The 26491-nt window shown below is 44.8% G+C and overlaps 3 protein-coding genes across 7 annotated transcripts; 2 read left to right on the top strand and 1 right to left on the bottom strand.

Moving 5' to 3' along the window:
- Positions 1-926: 926 nt before the first annotated feature.
- Positions 927-6199, bottom strand: TATDN3 (TatD DNase domain containing 3). Of its 5 annotated transcripts, none has more exons than XM_064709081.1 (10): positions 6110-6199; positions 5994-6026; positions 5840-5913; positions 5558-5654; positions 4783-4845; positions 3643-3752; positions 3200-3255; positions 2256-2368; positions 1419-1493; positions 927-1142 (listed from the first exon to the last, which is right to left on the bottom strand). In XM_064709081.1, the coding sequence occupies exons 1-10, from the start codon at positions 6161-6163 to the stop codon at positions 999-1001; spliced, it is 819 nt and encodes a 272-aa protein (XP_064565151.1). In that variant the 5' UTR covers positions 6164-6199; the 3' UTR covers positions 927-998. The 5 variants fall into 5 exon arrangements, with proteins under 5 accessions (XP_064565151.1, XP_064565149.1, XP_064565150.1 ...); XM_064709079.1 differs by having other exon boundaries at positions 1419-1499; positions 6110-6195; XM_064709080.1 differs by having other exon boundaries at positions 1419-1496; positions 6110-6195.
- Positions 6147-15590, top strand: NSL1 (NSL1 component of MIS12 kinetochore complex). Its single transcript, XM_064709078.1, has 6 exons — positions 6147-6437; positions 6641-6725; positions 8365-8495; positions 10882-10936; positions 13498-13565; positions 14129-15590. Exons 1-6 carry the CDS (start codon positions 6162-6164, stop codon positions 14405-14407), a joined length of 894 nt encoding a protein of 297 aa, XP_064565148.1. The 5' UTR covers positions 6147-6161; the 3' UTR covers positions 14408-15590.
- A 239-nt stretch (positions 15591-15829) lies between these two features.
- BATF3 (basic leucine zipper ATF-like transcription factor 3) lies at positions 15830-23807 on the top strand. The gene is given in 5 exon segments (XM_064709085.1): positions 15830-15972; positions 18994-19097; positions 19100-19137; positions 20341-20445; positions 22884-23807. Coding segments are annotated over 4 exon segments (387 nt in total). The 5' UTR covers positions 15830-15972; positions 18994-19039; the 3' UTR covers positions 23070-23807.
- The last annotated feature ends 2684 nt before the right edge of the window (positions 23808-26491 follow it).

Below are 26491 nucleotides of genomic sequence, written 5' to 3'. Positions count from 1 at the left end.
CATTGACCTGGTAAAACTCCCCATAGTGAGAGAAAAGCTCCACTTCCCCAGCAGCCCTCAGAACAGTGGGGTACCATATACAACCCACCTCATTCAATTGCTGGTTAATAATCACAAAGTTTTGATCAGCATTTCACAGGCCCACATCCACACAGGTGCTGTGAGAGAGCAACAGATTCAGCTTTAGGACACTGGATAACATAGCTGAATCCACAGACCACCTCCAAGATATCACAAAACTGAGCTTGTCTCTTACGTCTCCTGATACTGAGCAGTCAGAAAAGTGAGTCCTTGAACTAAGACCAAACCCAGGCTTTTTATCTGAACACAATTTAAAAAATAAAGTATTTTAAAAATCCAAGAAAATCCATTTTAAAGTAGCCAAGATCTTAGCAACTATTACTTTATACACGGGAAAAGGAGAGGAGTAGAAGGGCTGTAATTCTTTCCTTCTAACTGTATTTTGAAAAGATGTTGCTTCTGCACCCCTCAGTCCAGCCAGCATGAAATACAGAGAATGTCCACACAGCTGGGTTTTTTAATGGCTCAGAAAGGGATGTGCAGGCTGCCAGCTGTTACAGGAGCTTTCTTATCATGCCTGGGTCCACAACTTGTGACTTTCAGTCAGCAGAAACAAAGAGTGAAGGGGACATCAGGCACTGTACAGTGGCCATCTCCCACAGTAGGAGCAGCTGGCAAGCAGTCTGAGAAACTAAACTGACAATTTTATGGTGCTCTCCTTTACAAACTGTTTGCTCAGAGATGTGAGAGATGCAAAGGTACAACATGCCTTTATCATGTTAATGACATTATTATGGTGCACACCAAAGGCCTTTGAGAAATTCCCTATTTTCATCCTATCCAGCTATGTAACACTCCTTGCTTCTTGAGCTTCCAACTGCAAAACTCCACTTTAACACAAGATGTACAATAATTGGTTTTATTAATTACACCAGAAGTAATACTTTCTGCAACATCATATATCTCAGTTTCTGAATCTATATCCTAATAAAGTGCTGAAGTTTAGGGAATACTTTTAGTGCATTCTGTGTAGTCACTTCTATAACTTCTCCAACTGGAATTCCTTTAATTTTGGCAATGTATTCAGCAGCAATGTAAATATTTTTGGGTTCATTTCTCACCTGAAAAACAAACAAAACCAATCAAATTAGAGACCCTAGAGATCACAAGTGTTTCAGATTCAGTGCTTTCTGACACAACTTCAGTCACACTGTGGCATGTGTGGCAGAAAAATGACATGCATCCATTCTTCTTGGATGAAGTTCCCTTGGTAGCCTCTTTCCCCTCTTGTAACCACACTCAAGACTACTTCACTGTCCTTTGCCAGCAGCTAACCTCCTCCACAAGGTGTGGGTTTGGATGCAAATACACAGAACTCCCTCCCTCCCATCACCTACCTGTTTTTCAGGCCCCAGAGCAGGAGAATCAGTTTCCAAGCACATATTTTCCAGTGGCAGCTGTTTCACAAGCTTCTGCTTCTTGAAGAAAATAAGACAGCCATTAAATGCTTTATGCACTTAAAACCGTGGGGGAAAAACATGAAGGGAGGATATTCCCTACACTTAGAGACAACATCAAAAGACTGGTGCCACTGTTTACATTTTATCAATGATTTCTGAATGGAAGCAAGAACACCAAGAGCTGCTTGAGAAGTCCCTTTAAATTAGGGTTCTCCTGTTCTCTAAATGTCCAAAGTACCATTATCTCAAAGCTGAATTCATTGTAATTTATTTAATCATGCAGTTATATTGCAGTTATAGAGTTGCCAGTGCAATTCTAATTTGCTGTTTTCTGTGCATATAATATTTGTGAACTTTTTCCTCCTCTCTGCTTTACCTCTCAACCCCAGTTTGTTTTCCATCCTCCTAAGTACCCACCCTCATCCCCATTTATATCCACTCCTCATGCTCCCTCCACTTGAATCAAACTTTTTCTTCATACATTTCCTGAGCTTATCACAGAAAGCAGTGCTATCAAAAAAACTACTCCTTCTCTATGTGACATGTCCCTGCTGTAAAACAATCCAGTGACAGAATCTTCTGAAGAAGAGCTCACCGGAAACCACAATAAAATGAGAAAAATCCCCCTTGTTTCTCAGGAATAGCTGAGCTGTTTTAGCCAGAATTCCCCCTCCAAAGTCCAGCTAAGGCAAAAGCCCCAGGCAGAGATTCAGCCAAAGTAAAAATGTGCAATGCATGGAGAAGGAGCAGATCCCAGCCAGAACAAAACATTACCTGTTCACTCCTTACAATGGAAGGAGGAATGGAGAAGTAGTATCCAGCTCTCACCCCTTCCATGGCTACAGATGGCTTCCCATCGAAGGCATGGAGCAACACCTTGGTAGCACCTTGGAGAAACAAAGCAAACCACATCAGCAGCAGGGTTACACAGGGCTGCCATGTCAGCTTCCCATGGGACCTTGGTCCCATACAGAATTAACACAGAAACTCTGCACTACTGCTCCTGTGAAAAAGGCATATTTTATGATTGGCTTTTCACAAATATTAAAATGAATATTATATGTGTTGCTTTAGAAAGTAATGCTGTATTAATTCTCTTAAGTAGTGTGTTAAATATAGCTTTAAGTTATAACAAAATGTTAAAATAGAAACTATGCTTGTAAGAGACTTTTTTTAAAGAAAGGACTCGCAGTGAGATAGCAGCCACAGGACACCTGAATCTTTCAGAGAAAGAGAATTTATTGCCCCATTATCAGAAGAAATGAACTTCTTCTTGCCTCAAAGGCGCTGTCAGGATTCAGAGGAAGAAGTTGACACTGACCAGACAGAATCCTGTGTTTGAATGGAATTTATGCATCATGTATGAGATGTATGAATACGCAACAGGCTGCTGTTTTTAAGGGTTAATCCTTTGTTAACGCGGTGCCCTTTTTTGGGCTGTGCTGCCCAGAAAAAGGTACCCACAGATATCCATAACTCTTTGTCTCTATTGTCCCATATTGTCCTAATTCAAATTGTCCAAATTATTATTACTCTAATTGTATTACTATTTTTATAACCATTTTATTACTATTAAACATTTAAAATTTTAAAACCAAGTGAGTGGCGCTTTTCACACTCCTGAGTTAAACACACACAAACTGATGTGAGGACATGGCACAGCTGGAGAAATCCTGCTGGCCAAAGCCATGGCAGAGGAAATGCATTAAAAACTTTACCTTGTTCCTTCAAGAGATTGATGGTTGGTCTTCCAGCTGAGCGGGAATGAACATTTCTGCACAGCAAGGAGAGGCCCAGCATTAGGAAATTTAGCCAAATACCCTTTTCTTGCAAATACAAACAAACTAAGTATCTTGGGATGAAAATAATGACTCTATACTACAACTTTATCAAGAAAAAAGACCCAGGGATGTATATATTAATCCTTTCAGCTAGTGAAGATATAGGAACAACATAGCATGGACGGGGAACATAAGGTGTTTGTACAGAAGTGCAAACATAAGGAAAATTCTACAATTAAATCTCAAACTGGAGACTGACAGGACACATTAAACTATGCCAGTTTAATCCATCTAAGGAAAGTTCTGTGGGCACTTAATCTGGAAGTATTTCAACATGTTACTGAGACCTGGCAAATCCTCCTGGTATAAACAAAACCTACAATGGCAAATCCAGTTTTCTTGCCAGCTCAACCTGCTTGATCAAAACCTGTCTTTGTCCTTCCTTCTGTTCATCGGTGCTGGCAAATCTGGGAGTGAAATCTAGTCCAACCTACAGTACAAGCAGAGAAGGGAAAAGTTTTACAGACCTAACACTTAACAGAACCATAATTAGACATACAAAGGCATACCATGCTTCAAAACTGCAAAGCATTTCAAAATATGTGTACTAGAGACTGCAATTAAAATGAGCTCAGCTGCAGCTTAAATTTGAAAAAAAAAGCATTCTCAACCACAAGCTTTTCAACAATGAAAGCATTTGTGGGCAGACAGCTACTAACAAGGGTATTTAACATTTTAGTTTGTAACTGTTTTTCTGGGGGTTTACATTCTATTGAATATTATGTCAGATTAGGTCTCTAATATGGATCTTCAGTATAAGCAAAATTTCTGACCTGAACCCATAGCTTTAGTCCAATCTCTAGCAAAAATTACCCATTAGTTCCATACTTTTTTGATCTAAACATGTTCAAATGCTTGTCAAAGCAGTCCCATTCACAGTTAGATGAAGAGAAATCCTTCATACACAGTACAAAATGGCAAATTTAGCTACAAAACTGTGCCAAAACCTGCTTTTTCTGTAGCCAGTGCAGACCCAGATGCAAATCCCTCTGGTACTAACAAACAAATCGAGGCACACTCCACCCTAAAGCCTCAATTCATTTATAAACAAATGTAAGACAGCAGACAACAGATGGATACAGATAGATGAAGGATTAAAAAAAAAGAACTGTACAAGTCACTGTGGTGTACTGAAACCACAGCTTAGCCTAACTTTGTAAGAGAAGGCAGCAAGGACCTGCCTTTGGGTATAACATGAGAGAGCATAAGTATGTAATCTTCCAACAACACCAGCAGCATAAATTCCATCTATTTTCTAATAGTAATAACAAAGGAAAAGAAGGAATGAAGCAAAGCTATAAGGGAAAGCACATTAAGAGAACTATCAATCAGCCTTAGTGCTTGTTCAGGCTGATAGCAATTCTTATCACACACAGAAAAACAAGCATTGACTCAGTTTTTGTAATTCCAGTGACAGCTGCTGCTGGAGAGATTTAAACAGGTTATAGAATTTCACTCACTTCTCCAATCCCCACCAATTTGTCTTTGTAACGTTCTATAAGAGGCAGCGCAGCATCCAGATCCTGCAAGAATAAAAGATGCAACTCTCACTGCCCTTACAAGGGGAAAGGGTTATGAAGCCAGCATTATGATTAAATTGGCATTTCCTTCACTATTCTGAAATTCTGTACTTCACAACTTGCCATTACTGTGAGCTGTGCAGTCAGATTTTAGAAGTTTGAAGGATTTACCTTCTTTACTTAATAACCATTTCATTACATATTATTATTACATTCTATATCTATCTGTCTCTCTCTCTATATATATATATACATATATATATTTATATATCTTAAAACCTTATTCTAAACACTCCTGAGCTAACTTTTCACAATAGCAGCAGAGGCAATTAAAACAAGGCCCAAAAATAACTCGGTAACCTGAAATAGCTGCAGACAGCTCCCTGAGATTTTTAGGATAAGGCCACAAACAGTTGCCTTCCAGTTCCCATGTCAACAAAGGAACATCTGCACTTGTTGTTTGCTGTAAGCAAAGCACGCTTGGGATTTCTAAAACCATTTCACTGCAGCAATACAGCCAGATGACTCCAGAGAACAACTGTGCTTTAAGGGCTAACAGGGACAAATGGATGTGCTCAGAGAGCCTGGGATTTGGTCCACTGGGTCTCCTTGCATCACAGAGGGCAGAAAAACCACTGAAGGTAAATCAGGCAGACCGAGCATCCTGTCCTCTGTCCTGAAAAGTCCCAGCAGTATTTCAGAGGCCGCGTTTTACCTTCAAATTTACCTTCAAAGTAACACTGCGCTGCTCCTCTGGAGAAATCTCTTGAACGGGGTGAACTCCCAGGCATGGCAAGACAAACCCTGGGAATCTAGGCACGGAACAGACAGCGAGAATGTGAAAGACCACAGACAATTTAAGTTTAATGCCAGGAGCCCGCAGAGAGCGCAGGTTTAAAGGCAAGAAGGGCCGGCCTGACTGAGGGGGGCAGCGCATTCCCCGTCAGTCCCCAAGGCGCGGACCCGGGTGGGCGCGGGATCCTCGGCGGCCTCGCACCTCTCGGACAGCTCCACGACGCTCCGGAACTCGCCCGCCTGCTCCGACACCACCACCAGCGCCGACACGGCCGCCTGCGGCACACAGAGACCCCCGGCCCGCTGAGACCGGCGGGGCCGCGGGCAGAGGGTCCCCTCAGGCCGCCCCGCCTCACCTGCTCCGCCGCCCGCACCACGGCCGCCACGTCCTGCAAGAGACACGCAGCGCCTCAGCGCGGGGCCGCGCCCGGCACTCGGGACTGCCCCCGGCCGCCCGCCCGCAGCGCCTCACCGGCTGGAAGCAGGCCGCGGCCAGGTGGCAGTGACAGTCCACGGGCCCCGCCATGCCGCGCCCCGCGGGAAGGCACCGGGCGGCCGCGGGTTCCGCTTCCGGGCCGGCATTTTCCCCGCGTCCCGGGCGGGAAATGGAGGCGCCGCCAAAGCCGGAGGCGGCGGGCGCGGGGCCGGGGCCGGCGGCGGGGGAGGCGCGGCGGGACCCGCGGGTGCGCTGCTGCTCGCGGCGCGGGCTGGGCGCCGTGCTGGAGCTGTGCGCGCCCTTCGTGCGGGCCCTGGCGCAGGGACAGCCCGGCGGGGCCGCCGCCGAGGCGGACGCGATCTGGGTGAGCGGGGAACGGTGAGCGGGAATGGGAACGTGCCGGCACAGGGCCCGGCGGGCCCCGCTGGCAGCGCTCGGCAGCCGGGGTGAGGGGCGGCTTGCACCGGGGTGGGCAGGGCAGTGAGGCGGGACGGGCTCTTCCTGAGGGATGCATGGATGGATTCACGGACGGACCGATGGATTCTCAGTCTGCTCCGTGCCTTGCAGAACTTCGAGACAGCGGTGCGGGAGAACGTCACCATTAACGGGCAGCCCTGGGAGGAGGCCTCGGATGACTCCCGGCTGCAGAGCGGTAGGCCTCGCTTCCATTCGCTTCCCGCCCCCTGGGCTTGGTTTGGTTTGGTTTTGTTTTGTCGGGTGGTAAAAGGGGCCCGATTGAAAGGGGAGGTTCTGACTTGATGTATGGAAGTAAAAACTCGTTCTTAGGATAACGGAGCATTGGAAAAGGCTGCCCAGAGCTTGTCTCCAGCACTGGAGGCTTCCACAAACCCTCTGGAGCAACCTGTTTTGAAATGGACTTTGACTCTGCTGTGAGCAGGAGGCTCTGGAGGGCCCCTCCAGCCTCAGTGTTGGGGACAGTGACCAAGATCTGTCAGAGGACCCTAGGAGACTGTCTGTTGTTGCTATTTAATATACAGATTAAGTGTTGAAAGTTATATAAATATGTGTAATAGAAACAATGTATTTATAATTACTGTCTTTTGAATAATAGTAGTGGAGATTCTTGGTAGGCTGGTGTTCAAAGAAAATTTCAGTGTGGTTCATTCACTCACCTGTGTTGGCTTTAGGTGGTCTTTGCCTGCAGTTTGATGCTTTTTGCAGTTACATAGAGCAGAAAATACAGATACATTGAGCTAACTATGGAGCTGTTGAACCAAAAGCATTGAACCGTTTTTTTGGTCGGGATGCTCTAAACAGTGTGATCTAGTTGAACCTATGTACTGCTCATTGCAGGGGGCTTGGGCTAGATCACTTTTAAAGGCCCTTCCAACCCAGACTGTTCTATGATTCTGTGAGGTGTCTGCTGTTGTAGTTCTAGAATGATAAAACTCCAGGTATTTGGACTACAAGGTCAAAAATGCACAGAACTGCAAAACTGAGACACTGTCATCTGCCCACAGCTTCATAAAGCAGCTGTAAGGACTGTGTTGTTTTTAATTCCATATAGATTTACTCATGTGCCTAGCTCTGATCCAGTTTGAGTCACCAAGAGATCTGTCAGTTTGTGCCTTCCATATTTATGTTGATCAGTGGCTTAAGTCTTTCCTGTCAATATTTAAATGGTTTCATGGTGATCTTAAAACAAACAACCAAAACAAACTCACAGAGTCCTAAAACCTTGGCTTTTCCTTTCTGAGTTTTGCAATCACTTGATTCTGCACAGAGTGACCCAGAGGGGGTGCTCAAAATCCATTGTTTACCACTAGATTGAAAACATTGCATGGCTTGCAAGTTATACTCAGCACATTAGTGGGAACAGTGAATTTTAATCTGAAACTGCTTATTTGTGTACTGTGTGATGTAAAATCAGCTAGGCTTCCAATTACTGTTTGTGCAGTTGGAGTTTTTTTAATGCTTGTAAATCACACAGATAAACCATTTTTCTCCTTAAAAGATAGCCATTGCTTCATAAGAGTTTCTTCACAGATTCAGAGTTCATAGGGAAATACATTTGTTATTTTTTCCTCTGGATGGGTCTCTCCCTCTCCCCACCCCAGATCATTTACTTCAGAATAACTGGCCAACATCAAGTTATGCTCCAATCTCTGTACTCTCTTAGCAAGGTGATTCAAGGCATATATTTATTTCTATGTTGATAATCGTGCATGATTTTTTTTTATTTGAGATCTGAAGCTTCTTTTTCTTGACAGGTTTGTCTCAAAAAAAAAAAAGAGAATTCCACAGTAACTATGTGTGTTTGTCACTTTCAGATTCCAATATTAAAATTCTGGAGGATCAATTTGATGAATTAATAGTAGAGACAGCAACTAGGCGTAAACAGTGGCCCAAAAAGATCCTGGTGCATGCTATCGAAACCATGAAAGCAGAGCAGGAGATGTTGGTGAGTAACCTAAGACTTCCAGAAAACCTTTGCATTAAGAAGTCAATCATCCAGTGTTAAGCTTTAAGCTCCTTCCCATGATTGCTTTTGATTCTTTATCATAAAGTGAAATTGCTTTTTTTTCATAAACTAAGGGTTAAACTTAGGAAGTTTACTAAGCATTGCTACAAAGCATTATGACTGTGTCTGAATTGGGTCTGTGGCACAAAGAAACTGCAGCAGATTGCTTCATCCTGGTGACTCAGGATTTACAAACCAGTAGGCACCTGTTTATCTTCGAGTTCCTCAAGTCCTTGCCCAAGGGCTGGACTGGCTGAGGTTGAGGTGCTAAGTGTTACACTACATACAGATAGATAGCATCACGTGCATTGTACCACTTAAAAAATGTCAGTGGCTTCCTAAGCACTTTTTTTGAGCTAGTAAATACTGGGAGTAATGACTTTCAGTAAAGCAAAAGGCAGTGTGGATTAATGAATCAGCACAGTCAGTTCTGTGGGATTTTTGACACACAGTGTAATGTAATAACTGGCATTAAACAAGCCAGTTGTGTCCTTACCTGCTGGATTTCCTCCCTGAAGTTATGTTAGGCCTCCCTTTTGCTTACCTCCTGATTAATTAGGATTCCTTTGGCAAAACACAAGAGGCTGAGGCAGAGTCAAAGACTGGCACAAGCTGCCCAGTGAAACTGTGCCATCTTCATCCTTGGAGAGATTCATGGAGACACTCAGAAGTTGACTGGATGAGGTTCTGAGCCACCTGCCCTAGTTGGCCTAAATTTCAGGAGGCTTTTTAGAGGTCCTTTCCAACTTCAGCTATTCTATACAAAAACAGACAGGGAATTTTTTAGAAAGTTGTGTAGGAGCCTGCATTGTATTTCTGAGGACTAAAATTGACAGATGTTAACTCTCTAGGTTGGCCAGGCAAAGATGATTTACAGCAAGGAAAAGTGCACGGGTACACTTTCATCTTACACCTGAGATATATTCTGATATATATTGCTTTTTGTGATCTCTCTGTTTAGTCAGTATATTAAGTATGTAAAACAAACAAAATCAACTTAAATTAAATATGCTATTGCATAACACCAAGATTTAACAAGACCTGAGTCTTTCTACTTTCTACTTAATCTTTCTACTACCTGAGTGCCACAGTGGATTAGTTATTTGGAATGCCTCTCATGCTCCTTTTTTTCTCTTGCTGATCTCTTCAAAGTTTACACCACCACAACCAGATGAATTTTAATTAAAATTCTCTGCAAAAGTTTAGTTTATCTCTGTAAGAATATGTAGAAATACATGTAAGAAATATGGAAAGCTTAGTTTATCTCTGTAAGTGATCCTTTTTTTTTTCATCTCTCAGCTATTTCTGCAAAGGTACCAGTGGTTTCTTTGGTTTTGGTTGAGTGTTTCTTGTGTTCTTTCATTATCATAGCTAAATGAGTGATGCTCTCTGAGGCATAAAGAGCAGCCCTGAAGATGTGATTTATCTGGAGAGAACCAGTCATTTATTGTGGTGATTTCCTTGTCACTGCCAAAGCACAAGATTGTCCTGTGGGTTTTCAGTCAATGTGGTCTGTACAGTTGGAGGCTAATGCAAGCCATGTTTGCTCTCCTGCTTGGAGCTGTTACTGCAAACTTGCTAAATTGTGTGGACTGTGAAAAAAAATTCTCCCAAAACTACAGCAAGGAATAATTGGCTTTCCCCTACTTGCTGTTGCCTGAGGAAGGTTGAGGGACAGCTCCTGAAATGGAGAACACTAACTTGCTGATGATCTAACTTCTGTTCCCTTGGCCTTGCTTTGTGTCCTTCTTCCCTATTAGCTGCTTCTAATTGCACCTTTAATGCAACTGAGAATGGGTTATATTCAGTTATTACTAGTTCTCTTCTTGTCTCAGTTAACTGATGTAAGGCACAAGACTCACAGTTTGTGAAGCAGAGTGTTCTTAGTTCTGTATAAGTTATTGCAGGGCTAGAGTGTACTTGTTTAAGTACTTTTCTTTTTCTTAGCTTTTTGTCTTAATGCACCTTTTGTTGGAGTTTGTGGCTCTGGGAAAGCATGCTGGTTCTGTGAATGGCTCTTGAGAAGCTAGAGCAGCTCTTTTTCCTCAGTCATGCAGCAGGCGGCAATGCTTCTTCCAAAACGCCCTGGATGTCAGTTCTCATGCTTTAATAATTAGAATTCTGCAAAGTAAAACAGATTTCTGGAGATGTGTTTACAGTGAGTGTAATTGTGTTAACCAGAATGCTGTTTTCAGTAACTAAGTATCTATAATCTGTACCTCAATACATTCTTGATCTAAATAATTTCACCACAATCTCCATATATATATTAGGTATCTATTAAACCAAGGGAATATTTCACAATTGTTTTTTCTTTAATATGCAGAAGCTCTACCAGCCTGTGGTAAAACCAGCAGACATAAGACCTCAGCCTTCTCAAGGTAAAGACTTTGTGGGGAGGGCAACTGTACTGAGGAAACACTGCCTCACTTACTGGCTAACTGTAAATGTTTGACAAGTTTTCTTTCTTTAAGCTTGTTTAAAATTGGCTGTTTATAAATTAACAAAAAAGCTAGAAGTTTGTCATAAGTGAATGTATTGCTGCCTGAGTTTTACTGTGTGCATTTCTCTCATTCTGAGTGCTGCCTGCTGTTAGGCACTGTACTTGAAGGCAAAAAGCTCTGTGTGTGTGTTTGTTGGGGAGAAATTGTCACACAGCTACCCCCAGAAGGCTTCCTTACTTCTTCATCACTGGTGGTGCCAGATGAGGAACGGATGGATCACTGACATTGAACTTCATCTGTTCTTGTGTTCATTTTACACGAGTACCAGAAATGCTTCAGCCTCTCTTCCTAATCAGTCATTTCCTTCAGGGAAAAGCTGTTGTGTAGGACTCAGTGGTGGCAGTGTTGACTCTCCTAACTAGGACAGAGATTTCATCCTGCCTGTGTCACTTGTGAGGGTTGATGAGGGAACAGAGCTGCAAACAACCTTGTAAGTTTGCTGCATGCTTTGGAAAGATGCCTTGTACAGACTCCTTGGAACAAGGTGGTGGATTTTGCAGCGGATGATTGGGATGTCCTCTTTTGAGGCTGGCTTTAATAAATGGGAGTTGTATGTTACCTGTTGTTAAGTATTAAATAATGACAGATTTCAGCAGTGCAGTTCTAATTTAAAAAGTGAGCACCCTCACTATGAATTACTGCACATGATGTAACAAGCAGCGGTGCTCAGAGTTTGAGGAGCTGAGCTGAGTCTTCAGTTCTCACCCTGCTGATCTGACTTCATTCTAAACATCATTTCCTCTTTGTAGATGTGAGACATGGCTTCCAGCAGCAAAGCAGCCAGTAGGAGCAGTACAGTGGTCACTTTGTATCTGAGTTCCTTTTGGTTTCTAGTGTCCAAATCCAGGCTTTTCTCATGTCAGTCAACTACTTGCAAGTTAGTAGCAGCTTGCACTATGATATTGTGGTTTTGGGTTTGGTAACAGCAAAGTTGTAGCAAAGATGCCAGGGAGGTTATGGAGCATTTTGGTATTATGTAGTCTTTGGGAAGTTTATGTATCCCAGTTTAGCAAGTACAGTGGCCAGAAACCAAAAATGTTTAGATTACTCAATACCTTTCATTTCCTTGTTTCATTTCCCTATGTTTTGGAAAGCCTTGAACACTGAGGAATATAATGCCATCAATGTCAAGCCAAACTCTTGCAGACAAATTTCATTTAACTGTGTGTCAGTCTTTCTGTACAATAATCCAAATAATTATTTCTTCTTTCACTTAACTCCATCCTTACCATTTCATAAGGTCACCAGCCTCCTCATCCCAATACTTTATTGTAAGAATGCTTCATTGTAGAGATATCCTTCTTTTAGAGAATGCCCTTCCATAGGGCTCTGAGATGAGTTTAAAGAGGTTGCTTCTGGACTACAATTCTTCCAAACTGAATGATGGTGCATTTTAGTGTCTATGTTCATGTAGGGGTCATGTGTTCCTAAACCAGCTCTGAGCAGCACACTGGATACATGGACAGTTCAACAAGCACCATCCCTTGGTGGTTACCACCTTTCAGCAGGGAATCACTGTAACTCTGAGCTAGAATGCTGTGACTGATTCTAAATGCCTTCAGCAGCACAGATAAGATTGACTTCCAAACAAAATGCTGTGTTTAACCCTGACAGGGTTTAGGGGTGTGTGCACCACCTGACACTGTTCTACTGCAGGCACTGGTGAAACCCTACAGAAAACTAATAGTAGTGGAGGTGAGGCTCCTTACTTCCCAGAAGCATGCTAGTGTGCTCATTTTAAGTTTTGTGGATGGAGAACATGCAAAACAGTTTCATAATAGGCTAGAGTTTAACTCTTGAATACAGAATTAAAGTATTGGTGATCTTATCACATTGCTACTAGAGTCAAATATATGCTGGTGTTCTGCACCTGCTGCCTGCTTCAGTGTTCCTGAAAGCTGGGGGATTTTTTCTTGTTAGCACAGCAGAATTAATGCAGTTCATGTTATTTAGGTTTGGTTCTTTTTGGTGTTGATAAATTAAGCCAGAAGAAAAAAATCCCAGCCTTTATTGTATTTGCCCTTCTGAAAATGGGTTTTCTAAATCTCCTGTTCCCCACAGTGGTGTCTGTTCTCTGTGTTCTGTGTGGGTTTTATCAAATGGAATATGAGCTTAAAAGTTTTGAAAACAAATCTTCCTCTGTAATTATTTCTTTCCAACTCTTCTCTTATTTCAAATACTGGCTTTGTGTTTTTTAGGTAAGAACTTTGGGGTTTTCTGTAGTTGGGACTGCTAGCCTCTACTGCAGTTTGAGTGATACAGAGTGCTACTAAGTGAGATATACCATGCCAGCTGTTCTCAGTGTTACAGTGAAAGGGATGTGCTGCAGGTTTTGGTTTTATACAGGGACTTGACTGGTTTTCTGTCCATTTTCTGATAGTGAGCAGTGGGGGAAAGGGTTATGTTTCAGAAGTTGATTTGGCTGTGTTTGTCTGCAGATGCTTACATCGCAGATCTGAAGCAGGCGGCAGAGGTGGCATCCAAACAGATCAGCGAAGCCATGCAGGTGAGACCTCCATGTGCTCCAAGAGAAATATGTTTTTATCTTCTTGATCTGGTAATATGTCACAAAGCAGGAGTTCTAAATACTTTTCCTTATAGTTTGGTAGAAAAAAGCCTGTGTGTGTACTTAGGAAGCAGGTAAAGCATTGTGTGTGCAAAACATTCTCCCTCATGTGGTAGTAAGGGAGATTACCCAAGAAATGCTTCCATTGAGACTTTGGAACCTGCAGCATCTGAAAAACATCTTTTGAAGGCTTGTATGGCTTCATCTAGAGTATGACATTTCAGTACCTGCTTAGGAGCTGTGGTGTTCCTGTGATACTGCCTGAGCTTAGAGATGTCATGAGGGAACACTTCACCTTGGCACACTCTTTGCATGGTTTCTGGGTGCAGACACCTCACTATTGGCATGGTAGCTCTGCATTCACAGCCCTCACTTGCTACCCTGAGCATCATCTCTGCAGACACTGAAGCTTTTGTGCCTGTCACAATCTCATTAGCATATTGCATGCCTTCTGACCATTGTTTTTCCCATGTAACTTGAGATCCTCGGGTTTGTTTTTGCAGTGTATTCCAGCACTCATAGAAAAAGCAGAAGGTTTTTCCCAAGCATTGACTATGCAACCAACCTTGGAACTCTGCAAGCTGCGGCAAGAAGTCTTTTCTGGTTTCAAGGTGAAGGAGGAAAACAACGTCCAAAATTCAGTACCACCAGGAGAAGTCACACCAACAGGAACTGTTTGCAGTAAAAATCCTTATGTTTTGCTGAAAAGAAGAAAAGCTGCAGATTCCCCCGGGAGAAGGCGCTACCCACTGCGGCGGAGGAAGATCACTCTCAGTGCATGAATTTTTCCTTTTGTGTTTTCACATTGGAATCTCAGTTGTACTTTTGTTCCATGTGTCCCACCTTTATTTCTTAGAACTCATCTCCCCTCAGTGCTATACATGGGAGTTTCTTTAATGAGTCTTTGACCTTTTAAATATTTCTGGTTTTGCTGACATGCTGATGATATATGGTACATGTACCAGTAGCATCCAATATCCAGCAAGTGTATTTGCCATTTAACTCATTTTTTGCTCTTATATTGCAGTTTTTAGCTTGAGTCCTTGTGCTTCTCAGAGTTCATGTGCATGCTTTATGTATGTGGGCAGTCTTTTAGGAAACCACTAACTGTTCATTTACATTCAGCGTGTCTCTAAAGAGGTTGGAGAATGTCTAGTTCTCTTAATGCACCTTCATTAATTACTGAGGCATGTGGCTTTTATATTAATGAATTAATTGACACTGCAGCATATTGAAATCACCAAATTTGGTGCAATGTTGGAGTTTTAAGGAAGTCTATGCACACATGTGACATTAATCCTTGCTATCCTACCTTTCCTGAATGTAGGTCATTTAGGCTTATTTATAGTCATGTTTGTTGAAACTTGGATTTTTAATAATTGTATGTGTTTACTTGCAGTGTGCTCTTCTGAACACGAATTCAACCATCAACATCTTAGGGTCTGATATATCATTTAATGTAATCCAGTTGTGCACCTGGGGTTTTCCTGAGCAATATTTCTACCCAAGAAAGGATCTTGACTTGGGTTATGTTTGCATTGGTGTTGTTTGACTAAACTTTAAAGATCACTAGAGGCTACCAGTTAATGGTATTCACTTGAGCTAGCTTACTTTTGTTTTCTTTACTCATTGGTGCCTAGAATATTGGAAATTAGTACTAAATTGAGCCTTGTGCCTTAACCATTTATAACTTTTTCTAGTTTATGGTTGCATGTGCCTGCAGTAAATACTCCTGTCTAGTATGTAACATATTTGTTACACAGTAAATGGAAGGGGGTTTTAGAAGCTTTATTAATGACATGTTTGGTGCTAAGAAGACAGGTCCAACCCCATGTCTAAGAGACTGAGAGTTCACAAGAAAACAGATTTTAGCATAATTTCTTTTGTAAAAGTGAGCATCTGTACTGAGACTTTGTATATGTAATAATATGTAAATATTTTTCCTGACCTTGTATATACAAATGTGTGTTTTTATATGAAGTAAATTAAATCAATTAAGGAAGATCAAAGCTTCAGATAATATTGTCAGTTCTAATCCTGGAATAGATGGTGGCTGAGCAGTGAGCGTACTTCAGCAGACATCTGTGTTAAATTCTGGCTTGAGTAACTGAAGTAGTTCCATTTACTGCCTTTGAACTCACAAGTGTTATTAATCTCAGGGCTGCAAAGCTTATTGGGTGAGAGAGGACAGGATGTGAGAGGGACTGGAGCTGCAGGGCTGTGGGGTGTGTGGCTCAGACTGCTTCTCACACAGCCCCTTGCTATTTTTAGTGCGTGCGCTCTGTGCGGCATTGGAAATCCCTGCTACGGCTTTCTTCACACGGATCCTGGCTGCTCCTGGGCTAAGGTGAGCCCTGCAAGATTCTGCATGGCCACTGTTACAGTGTTTGGCCATTTTCTGTTAATAGGACCGTTTTCTGCTCTTCTCTGCAAATGACAGGCAAGTACAGAAAATAGCTAGGAATAGGTATCTCTTTGAAGAAGTTCCCTCAGGAATAGCTGGGGTAGGACAAATGCCATAAGAAATTAAAAGGTAAAGCACTGTGGTTTAAGACTTAATAAATAAATTCACACAGTGCATGTTTCTGTTTAGAGACTTAAGGATAGTTGGCCTGCACAGGATTTCAAGTAAGTGGGAATGGATGCTCTGAGTTAGAGCAGTTGGTCTTCTTTTCCATAGCCCATGTTGCAACTGCAATTAGATGGAAGAAGAAAAATGCATCTGGAAATGCTGGCCAAGTGGACTGTGTAAAGAAAAAGATAAAGCAATCAGGATTCCAAGTGCAGTGTATAAACTAGGAATTTGAAAATCTGATGGCTACTTTTGGCCAAGCAACACTGGAAAGAGAACCTTCCTTTAAATGCAAATTCTGTTATGAGTTAAACTCAACATGAATGTTCAGCAGTTTTTCCAATGGTTATTAAAAAGTTCTACAGCCAGTGATACCTGCAACTAGCTGTTCTTCCCATTGGCAGAAATACATAAAACACTTCATTTTTCCCCACTGAGTAGCCTTTTGTCCTTCAGTTAACTTTTCATAGGAATAGGCAGTGTTGTGCAAGACATGTCTAATCAGGCTTCTACTGAAATGTCACAACAGCCAAGCTTCTTATTTTTAACTTGGGGCGAATTGGTATTGCATCAAGAAATGTCTGGTAGTTTTTCTTTATATAGCCTTTGAATTTTGTAAGACAGCTCAATGGTGAGGGATGCTTGGGTTCATTTGCAAACTGAGTTTGAATTTCTTGGCTTTTGGGGGCGGGACAGAACATCTCACTGTTTGTTAGTGTGTCCTGTCTGCAGTGTGCTTTTTGCTCATGAGGGTAGGCCATCCCTGGCCAAGAAAAACTTGCAAATTGGAGCAGCATCCACACATGCTTTTGCTGTGTGTACTTTCTGAACAAAGGGGATTACGAACTGTAAAGAGGAAGCTCCTCTTCCAGAAATCTTCACATGGACCCTGATGTCTGTTTGGAAGCCTGGGTGCTCTGAGACCCAGTTCTGACACATGCCATTCTCCAGGAGAGCCATGCTGTGCTAAGCTATGATCAGAAACCAGTCTGCATGTGTGTAGGCTGCTTCAGTGCAGACAAAAATCAGTGATAAACTGCCGTTATAAAATGTAAGCTCAGCTGACTAAGCTGCTTTCTGGGCTGATTTTCTCTCCTGCACAGAAACACTCTGCCTTTACTGCTGCACTACCTGGAATTACTGTGTAGGCATTTCTACAGATGTACCAGAGATAGCTTTAATACTAAGTAGAAACTTGTTCCCACAAGCAAATTTTGACTTGTCATTTCCTTTGTCATTTGTTCTGAACAAGAACAGACTATTCAGGCTCAAGGGGACTGTCCCCTGGCTTGTCCCATGCTTGTGTTATCCTGGGAACCATATTCTGCAGCTGCTGGGAATCCAGTGAGGTGGATATTTACTCAGGACTAATAAATTCTTGGTGAGCTGCTCATGATTTGATGCTGTCAGATAGCTGGTGCAGGTGCCATTTGCAGCAGCATTGCTCCTGGAGCATGGAGTTCAAAGTCCCTCTGTGAAAGGGGACTTACTTTCCCACAGATCACTCCAGAGGGCTGTTGAGGTGTTTTATCCACATGGTTCATAGCAAGAGAACATACCTGTTCCCTGAGCTTGTGAAAATACTGCCTTCTAGTCCTGTTTATTTCAACTGAGCTAGAGCTACAAAGGCAGCAAGATCCCAACACTCTCTTTTTAAGCTAAGTCTGTGTTTGTGCCCTTGTGTACTGCTTCCCTTTAACTGCACGAGGTGTAGTTAGGCTGTTTCAGAGGAGCACTTGAGAGCAATTCACCCTCTAATAGCTCTCTGCCTAGTCCAGGAGGTGCTGGTCTGGATCTCCTCAGCTGGAGAATGGCACTGAACCCACATGTTACTGCTGCCTCCATGAGCAGCCCTTGGGGAACATCCTGCTCTTGGCACATTGGATCACAAAGCGAGAAAAAAGCAAGACTGCATTTGAAGAAACCCTGTGAGATGCTTGGGAGAGACCCAGCACAGTCTGGGGCTGCAGGTTAGGTCAGGGTATATTGGCACTTGTTCTTCCCAGCTGTGATCACCAGCCACCTCCCCAGGGCTGTTAGGGTGGCAAGACTCACAGGGACTCGGTCCTCCAGGGTTGGAGAAGCTCTTGGAAAAGTGCAAAATCAAATAAATTCATGGATAGCCTGGAGGATTGAGACACAAGCTGCTTTGAGGTGGAACAGCTGGGGAGAAGCACTTCAAACCAAGGAAGTCATGCTCAGGCCTTGTAGTCACAGTCCCAGAGCCTGCCAGGAAACGTGGCAGAGCACAGGCGTCACTGACTCTTGGACTCCAGGGAGCATGGTTCCCTCACCTTTAGTATGAACTGTTAGCCAGATCTTCCCGGAAGGACAGCCTATATTTACTCAGTTTGCCAACTCTATAACTTCATCTAAGCTGGATGACTCAAGCTGCTGAGGAAACCAGAGAAATAGGGAAGTATCAGATTTATGGAGATACCTGGGGCTTTGTGACTGACTGCCCTGCAGCTGGGGGGCACACACCCTCCTCTCATGGCCATGTGTTCACCTCTGTGAGCTGAGCACAGCCAGGAGGGTACAAATCCTTTTGCAGAAGAGCAAGGATGTTGAAGTAGCTGTCAGTGCAAACACCCCCTTTCAGAGCATGAAGCCAAGGTAACTGCAATTAAAATGCAGGAAGGTGTTCCGAGAGGTAAAAGAAACGGTGTTCTGTTAAAATAGTCTCGACAGAATAATGGAAGAGAAAGATTTTTGTCTACAGCAATTGTATTTCCAGCATTTTTTGTCTGGCTTTGCCTTTACAAGAAGTCTGTCGCATTTCCTTATTATTTAAAGGAACAGGGTGAGTAGCGAAAGTGAAAATCGCTTTATCCCAGGACGGATGCTGTGTCCTCACACCCACGATCCCGGGCTGAGCTGGCTGTGCCGCATGTGGAGCTGCCGATGTCGCAGGAGCGCGGCGTGCAGGAGCGGCCGGAGGTGAGCGGCGGGGAACACACGGGCTTCGGGGCAGCCGGGAGAGCACAGAAACTGCGGGGAGTTCAATTCTGCAGGCGAAGGAGCGAGTCGGGCCGCCCGGGGGGGCGTCGAGAGCAGCCGGCCCGCGGGGCTGGGGCTCTCCGGGGGGATTTTCAGGCAGCTCCTGCCCGGCAGCGCCGTGACCCGGACTTTCCGCGGCTCCCGGCGGTCTCGGGGGGCGGTCCCCGCGGGGAGCAGCGCGGGATGGGGCGGCCCGGTGGTCCCGGGTTCCCGGTGCGGGCGGGCGCCATGTGAGGGCCATGTGGGCTCCGGCTCCGCCCCGGCCGCTCCGGCACCTGGCGGCGGCACCCCCGGCCCGGGGCGGCGCGTCCCCTGCCCCGGCCCGCCCCTCCCTGCCCTTGCGCTCCCTTCCCTCCGCTGCCGGCACTCGCAGCCCCGCGGGCCGGGGGAGCCCTGCGGCGCCGGCATGTCCTGCGCCCTCCCGGCGGCGGCGGCGGCGGGGGCCAGCGCGCTGTCCCGGGGCGCGGCGGCCGAGGGCGGCCAGCAGGTAGGCACCGGGCTGCGGAGGGGCGGGCGGGCACATGGGGCTGAGTCACGCCGGGCAGCGCCGCGCCGGGGCTGCCCCTTGCCCTGGGCATCTGCCCTTCTTTTCCCGGGAGGCGCCGCCGTGCCGGCTCTGCCCGGATGGGAGCGCGGGCGGAGCGCCGGGGCACGGCCGGGCAGCGGCTTTTCCCCAGCCGCGGGCAGCCGGGAAAGGAGCAGCGCTTTCCTGCCCGCTGCTCGCACCTCCGCCCGTCGGCCGCGCCGGAGCGAGGCAGGTGCAAAGCGCTGCCCGCCGGCAGAGCGGGAGCGCCGGTCCCCGCTCGGCTACCCAGCTCCCCCCAGCAGTAGCGATGCCCCTGCGGTCATGGCTCTGCGGCATCCCCGGCAGCCTGCCGTGCCCCAGCTCCCCCCAGCAGTAGCAGTGCTCCTGCGGTATCCCCCGGCAGCCTACCGGCTTCCACCCCTCCGCTTCGGGCCCGCCCGTGCAGCGGGGCCGAGGGATGCGCTGCACTTTACAGGGACCATGCGGTCTCTGGGAAACAGAGCATCAGCGCTGTAAAGTTGAAAGTGTTCGTTCTCAGAAAGTTGCGCACCCGACTTCGGGCATCTTCTGTGTGCACCTTGCAAACTAGCGAAGTGTTTCTGGCTGGTGTCTTCCAGAGTCGGGAAGAAGATGACAGAAAAGTAAGGAGGAGAGAAAAGAATCGAGTTGCTGCGCAGAGGAGCCGGAAGAAGCAAACGCAGAAAGCTGATAAACTTCACGAGGTGAATGGGTACTTGGTGCTTTGCAGGCATGGCTTGGGTACCAAGCACGGGACTTTACAATAAACTGGAATTATTAAGCAGGCATGGGCCTGTTTTCACACAATCCTGCTCAGAGAGCTGTGGGTGTGAGGCACTGAAAGCATGCTATGGGATGCCTGGTCGGGTACTCCAGACAGTGATGCTGCTCTTGGACAGTGCAGCTCTGCCTTCAGTGACACTGCTAGGAAGAGAGAGACATGGTCCAGCCCTTGCCTCATCCTCCCTCTTTTGCTCTTCCTGTGACCCCCAAAGAATGGGATCACAGGGCTCCTTTGGGCTAAACCAGAACCATTTTCTTCTGTAACAGTGTTAAGCTTGTCACGTTTGCTGTGACAGTGGATGAATTCTTGTTGTCTTACAAGGTAGAAGGTGATGGAAGAGGAGGGGAACATGCAGTGTCAATGCTGGCTTAAATAAATTCTAGAACTGAGGTGTCATCAACAGGGTTCCCAGACATGCCCAGTTGAAAAAGCTTCTTAGGAACTTGGGAACCTGTAAGTGTGAGAGCTCGACTTGGCTAGCTGTTACACTTGTATGCCTTGAAAATAACAGTGGGTGCTCAAACAGATGAAATGAAAGTAATTGATTCTTGAAGAAGCTCTTCATATCACAATCTGGTGTGCTTTTCTTGTGTCCCAGTGCAAACACTGGAGGACAGGGATCCGTTTTCTCTGATGGATGTTAGCTCACACCACAGTGCTCTTGTAGCCAGATGTCAGCTTTTGGGGCAGGTGTCACTTTTGCAGCACAAAACTGACTGCCGCTGTGGCTGAGTCAGTTGCTCAGCTCTGAAGGTTCATCATGGGCTTTTTTCTTTCTCACTGTGGAAGGATTTGCCAGCAGTTAGCAGAGACTAAGAGGGACAGTGTGGGGAGTTTTGGGCTTGGTTTTTCCCAGATCTCCTCTGAGTCAGCGCCTGAGAAAGCCAGGTGCAGGGTAGTTCTGAAAAGTGGTAACCCCCGGCTTTTCTGGAATAATTTTTGGGCCCTGTGCCATCCTGCAGCCTATCTGATGTTCCTGCTGAACTTGAGGATCTTCCTCGTGCTGGGAATCTTCATTTTGAGGCACACAGGTTTTGCCAGCTGTGGGCACATCTGGTTGAATGGACATTCATTCTTAGCAAGAACAACGTGACAGTTTCACCCCTGAAAATGAGACTGAGCAATGGGACAGCAGCATTTATTCCAAAACCCAGGACCATGGGGTTTGGGGCAAGAAGAGATGAGCAGAATGACGGTGGGGGTAGGACAGCTTGGCTGGAGTTTGGCTCCAATGCTGTGCGCTGTGTTAGGAGGACTGTGCCTGTTTCAGTCTGTGAGAGGTGGCTCAGGGGTGTGAGGGAGGACCAGGGGCCCAAAGTTCTGCAGCAGAGGGGAGCAGAGGCAGTGCCAGGCTGCCCAGAACAACATTGCATGAGAGGCTCTCCCTGCTGCCTTTTCAGGCACGTGTAGGCTTTGAAGTTTGCTCTGGAGCTTTCCCAGGGAGGTGAGATTGAGTGGGTGGATGTTGAGCCTTGGGCCAGCAGTGAGACATCCATCTGCAGGTTTTCAGTGGGCTGGCCCTGAACCTCCAGCTCTCTGCTCTTTGGGATGGGAAGGCTTAGAAGCAGGGACACTTGAGACACACAGTTATCAAAAAATGTGGCACAGGAGTCTTGCATCCATCACATGCATGCTGCAGAGTAACTCAGAATTCCTCTGCAGTTAACAACAGCTTGTTTATTGCCAGAGAAGTCTTAGCTCAAAAGCAGCCAGGTCAGGGATAACCAAAGGCAGTGGTCTGGCCTTCTGGTGACAGAATGAGTCTGGCCTCAAGTTGGCATGATGCTTCCCTCCTCCTGAGTTCTCAGGCTTCTCAGAAGGTGGCTACAAGCTCTGGCAGGCCTGGAGGAGAGCACTGGACATGCTGTGCTAGCCTGGATAAATGGCTTTTCCCTGCACTGCCCTGGGGCAGGGGCTGCCCTTCTCTCACCAGCAGTGCCAGGCACTGGGTTGGGTTTTCCCAGCACCTCTCAGCAGTCAGTGCTTTCATTTTCTCTGATCTGACCGTGCAGAGTCCGTCTTGGCCCTTCCCATCAGAGGCAGCCCAGGGTGGGAGAGGCCACCGGGGGACACAGCCATCCCTGCCTGCAGCCCTGGGCTCCTGGGGATTGAGGGCAGGTGGCACCTCCTGCTCTCTAGGGCTGTGAAAGGAATCCCAGTGGGCTCAGGGCACAGGTTGTAAAGCACTTTCCCCTGTTCCAGCACCCAGGCTGGGTCTGTCTTTCTCTTAGCACTTCGTAAGTTGTACTAAGAAACCACACTGTTTTTCTACTGTTATGTGAATGTACTCAAGGTGGAAGCACTGAAAGGAATGTTTTGACTGTAAGTTGTTGTTTTTTTTCTTTCCCCTCCTTCCAGGAATATGAGTCTCTTGAGCAAGAAAATACCTCCCTGAAAAGAGAAATCGGAAAGCTAACAGATGAAATGAAACACTTGAGTGAAGTGTTGAAGGATCATGAAAAGATCTGTCCACTATTGCACTGCACCATGAACTTTGTGACCATACCAAGGCCCGATGCACTTGCCAGCTGCCTACCAAGATGAGTGCTCTCCTCAATCACCTCTCAGTGTGATGTGTGAAAGTGCCATTAACAGGAGGTTTCAAGAGCTGCCTAGTGTGCAGTTCTCCCATTGAAGAGGGCTGGACTCGACCGCGCAGCTCTACTCCACAATGAATTGTTACAGTCTTCTGAATCTCAGGAAAACACCAGCATGGAAAAAAAGACAATTTGAACAGCAGCTTCTAACTTGGTAGACTCTTCAAGCCATGGTTTTGCCTTTGGAAATGTCAAAGTGCCGTGCAGCTCACTATGGATCAATGGAGTGTAGACAGGGAAAAGTACCAACCTCAGCCTGGGATGCCTTCCTCCCACACATCCACTGCCAGTAACCCTTTGTCACTTGTCACCCATGCCTGTCATGATCTGGCTGCTGGGTTTTATCTCTCTAAACAGGTTTGGTTAATAAAAGTGATGTCTCATCTCTATAATGTTCTCTACCTTCTTCAATAATTCATGTCTTTATAGTATCTCTGCTTTTTATTTGCTGGTCAATGCCAAAGTCTAATGCTAATTTTACTGTTCTATTATTTACTTATCGCCTCTTCATTGGTTCCTCTTTTGAAGTGTGTGTAACAAAAGAGTTTTCTTAGTCTTTAATATTCCAAATCATCAGCCCTGCTGCCATTAGTCCTTGGAGTGTTTTATATCCTAAAATATGGCTTGGTCAGTTTCTGATGGTGATTGTCTGCTCTGTGTGGAAGAAAAGCAAACAGAGTTTGATGGTTTTAAACATTGTTTTAAAAAGCAGATTTTAAAATTTACTCTCTTAATGCACCCACTGAAAATGAACAAGTATCTTCATCCTTCCTTCATCTTGCTTATTGCCTCTGGAAGATTTTGTCTGTGGATTGAGTTTTGCTAAGCATTTTGTTCTATGTCCACACTGAAGGTGTTTGATAATTGCTTGAAAGAAAAACATTCTCTTTTTCTTTTTGGTTACAAAAAGGAAGTACAATTGCAATGTTATTGAGAAATACACAGAAAAATGTGTTTACTTTCTCTGAAGATTCCTAATAGTGTCAACCTCTTGAAATGTGGATGCTGTATCTTGGGAACCAGCAAAGAGTCTTTTTCTCACAGTATTTCACAGTCAAAGAGCACCTTTGGATAATAAAAATCTCCTCCCTATTGCTAACTCTCTCACTTCAGCATTTGGAATTTTTTTTCAGTTAAACTCATGGGATTAATTTCTCCCCTCACCAGGATCACAGTATTTATCAGCAGAATATGATCTGAAATGTCTGGATGTTCATTTTTTTAAAACTTTTTTTTTTTAAGTTTCTTTAGTAGAATGGTGCATTGCTGATCACTGCCAAGAGAGAATTTGGAGAACCATGCAGTCAACTCTGCCTTCTAAAGGGCCCTCTTGTACCATTGTCTTAGGCTAGAAACTCCAGATGAGCTGTTGGCTTCTTTAAGTTATGTGTTAGGTTGTTCCCAAGAGAATTTCCAGAATTTGCATCTGCAGCCTAAATGCTCTCTTCGGAGTTCCTTATGGTCCCTCAAGAACTCAGTCATCCCACAGAGAGAATCTGCTGCAGTCCCTCCCTAGGAAAACCAAAGTCTCAGTACAGCTCAAGATTCGAATTTTGGGAAATGTCCTTGAAACTGTTCAGTGTGTCACCCTTAAGAATGGAAGCTGTCCTATGAATATTCATCCACACACCACATTCCCTCAGGCACTGGGTGCCACTGTGTAATCTGGGCAGAGTAGAGGTGTAATGGAGAAGGAGTGGCATGGTGGAAATGAACAACACTCACTCTGGCAAAACTTGTCACAATTTAGGATGAAGGGAGAGAGGGAATGTTTCACATCTCTTAACTAGGTGTGTGCAGCTGACTGGAAAGTATCTCATTGAGGTCAGGACTGTACAAAGCTGGTCTCACATATGGAGCTCTGTGGACCCTCAAAAATGGGAGGAAAGATCAACTAGTCCAAGACAGTCCATCCCACAGAATCCTTCTAAAGACACTTGTTCCACAGATGCTCTCTTCTAGAAGTAGAAATCTAGTTCTCTGTGTGAAATCCTGCTCCTTACACATGTATTCTTCTAAACATCTGTCTAGAAACTGACTCCAGCTTGTCACTTGGTGTCATATCCAATTCTGTGGCAGACTCCGCATCAGTAAGAATTGTTCTTGTTCTGCAGTTAAAGTTCTGCAGTTTTAATCCGTGGTCTCTGCACTGGATTCATTGCTGTATTAATTGTACAATGTCTATGCAGAGTGTACAGGGGAAGACAGCAGAATTCCCAGCAATGTTGTGTGATGGAGACAGCAACCTGAGTCCAAGAATATGCTGCTGTTCCTTGGAAGGGCTAGGAGCCCTGTGGGAGCCCTCACTGTCCTCACTTTTTCCCCACAACCTCAGGGTACAGCTCCAGCTCTTCCTGTGCATCATGTCCTTTAGTAACAGTAGGGCATGGGTTGCTTCTTCCTCCATCTCTTGCATCACTTTTTTTCCCAGGAATATTTCTAAAGGGCCTTTTGCATTATTCTATTTGATAGAGGCACTAAGGCACTTCACCAATCAGTATATTGTGCGACTAATGTTCAAAGGCAGCTGGGAACCTCTAGTAAAAGAAGTGAGCAAAATTAGTATCCCCAGCCACTTAAGTCCAACATTCTGGTATATTTATAGAATTAATGTGATAGCTGAATCATGAGATGACAAAGACCATGAGCTGTTTAAAGGCTTCTATGTCCCTGCACATACAGATTATGCTTTTTGCACGAGCTGTTCGTAAAGATATTGATTTACAGGAAACTTCAAAACAGAAAGTGTGTTCTGGAGCCTGGGATAATTTTTACATGAATAGGGAACCAGAAAGGAGAACAGAAAGGAAAAAGGCCATTTCTTAAGGAAGCAACAGAAAATTCTTTTTCAGATCCAAACCTCTCATTTTGCAGCAGTGTTACCCCATGAAAAAAAAAAAGGTTTCACATCTATATATGGCTAAAATCCCACTTGATGTACTGTAGCTTCAAAAAGCTTCCAGTTGGCTTGACTTGTTCCCCACAAAAATGTGGTCTGTATCACATCCACATGATTTTCAGATGCAGGTGAATAGGGAAGATATTTTCTATATTCAGATCAGGGTTCATGTGAGGTGCACTGTGAACTGCAGTCTTATTTGTGGATGTGTCATGTAGATGAGGGTTGCTAACAAAGCTGGATTTTGCCTCTTAGGTTCATAGTGAAGGTTACAGTTTGTCTAGATTCAGTTTGGATTTCTTTTTTTTTGCATTTTCTATGAGTCTAATGAAGAAGCAAAGTGCATCCTACAAACTTACAGACAAAAATATTTCTTCTAGGAACAGACTGGGTCCAATTCAGCTATTTATCTATTATTTTCTTTTGGGTTTAGTTGGGTCAGATTAAAAATGATTATATTTTTAAAAGTT

Source organism: Zonotrichia leucophrys, chromosome 3 (genome assembly GCF_028769735.1).
Source record: "Zonotrichia leucophrys gambelii isolate GWCS_2022_RI chromosome 3, RI_Zleu_2.0, whole genome shotgun sequence".
NCBI classification, from domain to species: Eukaryota; Metazoa; Chordata; class Aves; order Passeriformes; family Passerellidae; genus Zonotrichia; species Zonotrichia leucophrys.
This window is presented reverse-complemented; position numbering and strand designations above follow the sequence as displayed.